We start from the raw sequence: 7,292 nt of genomic DNA, 5'->3' as shown, positions 1-7,292 counted from the left end.
GATGGCGGCTGGCGGCGCCGCGCCCCGGGGCCCCGGCCCGAAGCACTTGGATGCCCTCGGCTGGGCCCGCCAGTCGCCCCGCCCGGACCCCGCCCCACCTGAGGGCTACACGCCAAGGAAAACGAATCTCAGTACTGTATCAGGCTTCCCTTCCAGCAGCTTCCTGCCCGGTCGACAGCGGCAGCATTGTCCCCCCGCCCCCCGGGGAGGCCGTGGAGGGCCTGCCGCTGACAGCCCGCGCCAGCCTCCAGGCAGCCGGACCAGCAGCGGCGATACAAAATTCTCAACAAAAAGGACGAGAATGCAAACAAGCGGGAGGCCCCGGCCCCAAGCCCGGCCCCGGCCTGCAGACCCAGGAGAGACTCAGGAGGGACCGCAGCACCGCTACGCTCGCCGCTCCTGACAAAGACCCCCCACCCCCACCTCCTGTATCAAGTGGACCTGCGGCTGCTCGCCCGGGCCCAAAGCCACGCCCGACCAGACGCATAGGCAACACCGCCGACAAAATTCGGACAATATTTCAAGTTTATTCCCTTGCCCTTGCGCAAGGGGGTGAAAGTAAAAAGAAATATAACTGCCACCCCGGGTTATTTTCCTCGGGCTCCGGCGGGGCGCGGGGCGGGCCCCAAGAGCGCCACGAAGGCCGCGGCCGCGCCGCCGGGCCGACATCACTCAGTCACGCGATGCGACTCAAACGAACCCAATTTCATTCCAGCCGACCCATTCCACTCCATTCCAGGGCGGCCCGGGCGAGGCGGCCCAAAAGCCACGGCGCCCCAAAAGGTGCCTCGCCCCTGCCCCGCCTCGTCCCAGCCGGCCACCTCATTCAACATCCTTTTATTTATCTTCCATCATCGGAGGACCGTCCTCCTCCGCCTCCCCGATCTAGACTGACTCATCACGCGCCGCCAGCGCCGCCGCGGCCTCCGCGGGGACCAGGCGGGGACCAACCGCGAAGAGGAAGCCGCGACAGTTAAAATAAAAACGAGATCTGGTCTCCAGCCAGATGGGCCGCGGCAAATCTGCCACGCTACCTTCCCGAGTCGCGGCCGAGGTGCAGCTCCCCCCCCCCCCCCCCCCCACAAATCTCAACGCAACCGATCTCCGCAGCCCTAGTCCGACCAGTGGCGGGCGCGGGCGGGGCGCGGCACGTCGGCCGTGGTGCAGGCTCAGCGGTCGGCAGGTGCCCCACCTCCCCCCGCCCCCACACCGGTCCAGGTAAGAAAGACCCCGAGCTCGGATCCCAAACGGGGCCGCCCGCCGATGGCCCACGCCTAGGGTGGCCAGGCAGCTCTCCAGAAAAAGCCTCCACTGCGCCAAGTCCACTTACTTCGCGAGCCGTCCGCCCGCCCAGGTCACCCAGGTCACCCCGCGCTCTCGATCCCGACGCATTGATACTACCGCCGCGGATCAGCGCCCATTAGGGCAACGGCCTGATAGCGGCGGGCGGCGTGGCGCAAGGCGCAGGCGGTCCATTACCCCGCCGTGGGGGAGAAAGGAGCACACAGCTGTCCTGCTCGCGGGGCGGGGCGGGGCGGGGCGGGGCGCACACGTGTGGTGTGGTGCGGCGGCGCCAGCGCGGACGGACGGACAGCTCGGTCGGATGCACTTCCGATGCGTCGCGTCCGCTCGGCCCCTGTATAGTATGCTGCTGCCGCGACTCTCTCACACAATGCGCACAATCGCCACTGTGCGAGGGCGGCTTTTGCTTTGCAAATTGCCGCGCGCGCAGATTCGCACGGACGTGCTCCAGAGAGCGTCAGCAGCCGTCAGCCGGGCCGCACATCGCCAAACGTCCAATCTGAAAGCGCCCGCCCGCCCACCGCGGGCGGCCCGTCCCGGCCCCGGGCGTTGGGGGGCGCGTCAAGGAGTCAAGGAGCAGCCGGGGTCCGGGCGTGCAAAACATTTCATCACTTTCACTGACTGGTTGAGAGGGCACACGGGGCACGGGACCCGAGTCTGGTCACCCTACTTGCTCTGGCGGGCCGCGGCGCGGGTGGTGGGAAAGTAAAGGGAGGTGACCATGCCGAGCTGGCAGGCGGGGTGCGGGGGCGTACCGGGCGTGCTGCGCGGCGGACGTGCCTGACCACACCGTCTCCGTCTACTACTATGTTTTTGCACTAACGCCACTAAACGCGTTTGTCGCAGCTGTGAGGGAGAATCAACATATTTGTTTTAAACTTGTTTGGGGGTTTCGAAACAAGACGTATGTAATTTAGTCTTAAAAATTGAGTGCTAAGCATTAAGTCCACTTTTCAGGTAATACGGTGTATTTATAGACTAACACGCAAAATTGCCGATAAGGATAATCAATAAATTATGACTTGAATGAAATCATACATTTCAGTTTACAATCTCATTGTAAAAGTCGTATTCCTAACGTATGGAAAAATAATTGTCAGAATTTTTTTTTTGTATTTCTACTGATGAAAGACCTGCTCTCAGCATTTAGTAACCCTTGAAATATGAATATATATAGGGGTTCCCTCATAAGGACTACAAGGCACTAATAAACACAGCTGACATCAAGGTTGCTCTGTTGACAAACGGACCAAACAACATTTCAACAAAACAAACATCACATCAGAATACCAAATGGCTATCTAACTAATTTATATTAATCTCAGAAATATATTAACTGAGGTAAAGGATACAAATCAAAACATTGGGTAACATGGCCTTTGTTTTTGTAAAGTAGGAAGGCAACAAGGGAATTTCAACATTACTAAATGAATATACCTGGTGGACAGTGATAAAATATAAAACAGCTACCGAAATCCGCGTACTTTTTAACTCCAGTTGTTTTCTTCAGTAAAAGATCTTTAGAGAAATGTACAGCATGTCGCAAACCCTTAGCCTACTTAGGGATGGGGCGCGGCTGCCCTGCAATCCAAATGTCGTCTGCACCTTTGTCCTTACCTTATCCGTTGGAATGCTCCTCGGACTCATCCTTGGCACTGTAGGTATCCTGGCCGACGAGACGAGTAATCCAAATGGGTGTAAACCACTAAACACAAAAGCACCGAGGCAGCTGTTCAACGCGATGACAGCAGCGGAGGCACGGGCACGATCCAGGGAGAAACGCACTCGAACCCAACTGCACTTTCATGTAACGTCATTATGAAGAGAGTGCCATGGTGCGCGCACTGACTATATCACAGCAGAGGCAGAGCACACATTATCCCAGTGATCAGGTCCACATCCTAGAAGCTCCACATTATTCGCCACAACACTCTTCAACACCATCAACAACACTCCAGTCGCCCCCGACTGACTGGGGAAACACAGCAATGGCGAGACGAGCTCCGACCCGAGCTCCTTTCAGGGCAGAGCCGAACTGTGCCGCCGCGGTGCATGCTGGGGCACGAAAACACACCGCCCTCTCGCACTAAGAACGGCCCGAAAGTCTCCGCTCCTTCTTTATTGTCAAACCCTGGCCGTACAGCTCCGGCTGACCCCCAGTGCTCCAATCTCAATCTGAAAGTCCAAACCTGAATATGAGAATGAGAATGCTATGTTTTGAAGTTTTGGTTTTGATTGATGGATTAAAGATGGACGTCTCCTTTTAAGTGATTTATGTGACAGTTTTGAATGACGATACGTGAATTGTCTAGAAACACAAGAAGTCAAAATGATATACCGTACATGGTGCGCAGCACAGCTTTGTGTTCTTATGTACTGACCTAGAAGCGTTTTGTCGAAACCGCTTCTACTACATACAACACGTTGATCATTCTTTTTGTTATTTTAAGGTTATTGACACGATTTGACATCTAGGGAACATCGTTTGTTTTGATAAAAAATTTCAATTTGAAAAAATAACCAATCATTGTCTGGGATTATATTAAATTGATAATGGCTACTTCGACTTCAGAGGAATGTCAAGAGCCACTTGTTACTGATGCAGCACTTGAGAAACTACAAGTAAGTTCTGCTCTCAATCAAATACAGAGCTATTCCCTTGTCAAAACTTTTATTACATTGTCAATCAAATTACTATGATAGCAAACTGACTGTCTCCTTTCCTTTTCAAATTGCAGATAGCTGTCGAACAATTGTATCACTTCCGAGACTTTTTCTTTGAAAGTCATTCAATAGATGAAGCCTATAGAAAAAATGATCTACTGAAAGAAAAAATGGATGAGACCCTTCAGTTGTTTACTGAACTGAAAGGTATGCTGGCAAATAATTGTCTACCTACTCAGAATAAGCAACATACCTGAAGTGCTTTAGTAAATTATGATTGCTATTTTAAATTTCAGGTCAAGCAGACAAATCTGACAAAGCAAGATATCTTTTCTTGTTGGGTAGGACTTTGAATGTGATGTCAGATGTCAATACTGAAGCTGAGGAGTGTCTTTCAAAAGCCCTAAAACTCAATCCTGGATTAGTTAATGCTTGGAATGAGCTAGGTGAATGCTTTTGGAAGCGAGGCAAGACAAGGGATGCAATGAATTGCTTTGAAAATGCTCTCTCACATGTAAGTATTAGTCTTTTCAAATTGTATATCTACTGTAAATAGAATATGACTTAAAGTGTTAATCAATCATTCCCAGGCCCGTAACAGAGTATCCCTGCGAAGTTTGTCTATCACATACAGAGATGAAGCATCGAGGGCTAAAACTACGGAAGAGCGCCGACGATTAGTTGAGCTGGGAGTGAAAGTGGCCAAAGAGGCGGTTGCTCATGATTTTGATGATGGTACTTCTTGGGCAATACTTGCCAATGCACATCTCTCAGAATTTTTCAATGTGGCTCAAAACCCTCTCTTTCTTAAATCTGCCTTAGCAGCATATGCCTGGGCTGTGAGTAATATATTTTGTCTAATCATACTGTGCTTAGTCATTTGTTGATAATAACTAGCATTTTCAATATTATCCAGGAGAAAGACCCAATCACACGAAGCACTGCTGAATTTCATTACAACAAGGCAATAGTAAGTCTAGGTCATTTTTTAATTCTAGTTTACAATTTTTTTCTAAATTTTCATGAGTTTGATTCTCTTAATTATATTTTGTAGACACTTAAATATGATGAAGATTACAAACAGGCATTAGAAGCATTTAGTGTTGCTTGTTCCTTGGATCCCACTTGGGAAAGTGCTGCTCAGAAGTTGGAAGATTTAATTATTTACTTAGGTAAAATTCATGAGCTGGTAGAGAAAAAAGGCAAAGTTGGTGGAAAAAAACTTCAAGGAATGTTAAAGGTATAATCCTCCCCCTTAAAGTAGCTTCTTGGTTTTTTTTTTCAATTTGAAATCAAATATTGTCTTTCCTTTCAGAACCTGAGCCCAGACCTTTTAGGTCCCTACAAAGAACAATTCAAAGATTTAAACATGACTCTTTGCCCATTAACTGAATTGACTCCTGGTTGTGTAAATAAAGGTAAAGTGGTGCTAGGAAGAGTCGTGTGCCATGTCCGACATGATGATGGGGTACCATTGTGAGTATTTGACATCCAAACTTCTAATGAACATTGCAAAAAGTTGAATACTAATGATGTTTTATGTCATGTGTATTGCAGTCTGTTTTGCATGACTGACAAACAACAGAATACTGTAGCAGTTTCGGTGTACAATCTTGCTGAGGGAAAAGGAGTAATCATTGGTGATGCCGTGGCCATCCCAGAGCCATACTTCTTCCAGAAACATGTCTCACATAAAGATAAAGTAAGAAAATTCAAGAGTGAGCCTCTCCTTCTTTTGTGATCTAATATGTATCTATCTATAGTTACTAATGTGTTCTCTTGTTCTCAAGGAGTACAGCTTTGGTTCCGTGCGAGTCAATTCACCCATGATGTTAGTTGTGAATGGAAAAAAGCTAGGGCAAGATTGTGAAGCTGGAATTACACTATCCACGTTCAACAAGCCAGACTGAGAATTTGACAATTACTGTTTAATGAAACAGTCTTACATTCCATTCACGCAAGTTTATTCTTACATAGCTGTTTGGTATGTAAACTCCGGCAATCCATAACTTAACTTTTATTTTAAATCGGCAGGATTCACTTCTCATTTTATACGACTAGCTTAATTGTCTGCTCTGTGATTAACATTTTTGTCTGTGATTAACTGTGTATGTTGAAAAGGAAAAGACACAGTCTAACACGATCTCTGAAGGAAAAAGTTATGACTCAACTCAGCTTAGCTTTGTTTATCTCTATTTATACATATAATTATTTTTTGTTTTAAGTTTGTACAAGGTTACAACCCATCTATAATTTGTCTAAGCAGTGATTCTTTTAGGATAGTTATATCAATTCTAAGTCATAACATCACTAAACAATGATTATTTTTTTTTAAATTCGGGTCCAGAAAGTCTTATCTTTTATTTCATCACCCCTATGGCATGACCATGACCATCCCCAACCCATCTATTTAGTATGTATGTGTGTATATGTAATGTCTAAGGCATGCTACTAGGGTAAGAATGTGTTTTTTCCCTTTCTTTGAACAATGTGATTGTTATTGTCTACTGTATTTTTGGTACTGTGGTTGTGGAATGAATTAGTTCTATCAGGAAAGAAAATTCTTGAGTAAATTAGAAACAAAACATGGCAAATTCAATTTTATGTTAAGATTTGCATTGCTTTCTTTGTGAGTGGTGATTTTAATCCATGAATTGGATGGCATAGGATTGGGAAATGTCAGTGCCAACACAATGTGTTCTCTTTAACATATTTTTCTTTTTTTATTTTTAAATGAACAATGCCTTCAAATTCAATTTAAAAATTGTTATGAGGTATTTGGATCTGTTCTTAAAAATAATACTTAAATTATTTCACATGAACTGCACACAAACCCATTTTTTAAGTCTTTGTACTTCAAGCCTCTTCTCATAAAGACTACAATATAGTTCCAATTCATAATTAATCATCTTTTTTACAGTAGTACATAAATGTAGGACAAAACCACTCTTTTAAAATGACTGCCTTCTTTTCAAAACATGATTTAACATTAGCTTCATCTTTGGAAATGGTAACATTCACATTATCATTCATATGTGCCATATTTTGTATTTCTGTCTCTTGCTAAATCTTCAGTTCAAATACTGTACCTTGCTCAAATGTTGCTTCACATTTGTATGTATGTATCTCTTTTATTGTACACACATGATTCAAACACATCTTTGATAGCATTCTATCAGGGGATCTATGATTTGTAATTCAAAGAGGTATGACCTATTTTGAAAAATCCAAGCGTGCTTTTCGTAACAAAGAAAAACAAACAAACACATACACACATACACAAAATCATGTGATATTGTGTTGTTGTTTCACATCAGTCAATATTT

At 45.8% G+C, this 7,292-nt stretch overlaps 2 protein-coding genes across 2 annotated transcripts in view; one reads left to right on the top strand and one right to left on the bottom strand.

Moving 5' to 3' along the window:
* Window positions 1-3,351, bottom strand: part of LOC113203244 (ubiquitin-like protein 3) — a 28,088-nt gene extending 24,737 nt beyond the window's left edge. Inside the window, exon 1 of the mRNA XM_026417825.2 lies at window positions 2,920-3,351. Within this exon, the coding sequence (XP_026273610.1) occupies window positions 2,920-2,949 (30 nt within the window). The 5' untranslated portion in view covers window positions 2,950-3,351. The remainder of the gene's footprint in view (window positions 1-2,919) is intronic.
* A 135-nt stretch (window positions 3,352-3,486) lies between these two features.
* LOC113203161 (tetratricopeptide repeat protein 5) lies at window positions 3,487-6,335 on the top strand. Its single transcript, XM_026417700.2, has 10 exons — window positions 3,487-3,648; window positions 3,753-3,924; window positions 4,041-4,173; window positions 4,263-4,480; window positions 4,557-4,805; window positions 4,883-4,936; window positions 5,021-5,206; window positions 5,282-5,442; window positions 5,524-5,668; window positions 5,757-6,335. Exons 2-10 carry the CDS (start codon window positions 3,856-3,858, stop codon window positions 5,874-5,876), a joined length of 1,335 nt encoding a protein of 444 aa, XP_026273485.1. The 5' UTR covers window positions 3,487-3,648; window positions 3,753-3,855; the 3' UTR covers window positions 5,877-6,335.
* The last annotated feature ends 957 nt before the right edge of the window (window positions 6,336-7,292 follow it).

The sequence above is a fragment of the Frankliniella occidentalis genome, unplaced genomic scaffold, assembly GCF_000697945.3.
Source record: "Frankliniella occidentalis isolate FOCC.00 unplaced genomic scaffold, Focc_3.1 Scaffold107, whole genome shotgun sequence".
NCBI lineage: Eukaryota > Metazoa > Arthropoda > Insecta > Thysanoptera > Thripidae > Frankliniella > Frankliniella occidentalis.
This window is presented reverse-complemented; position numbering and strand designations above follow the sequence as displayed.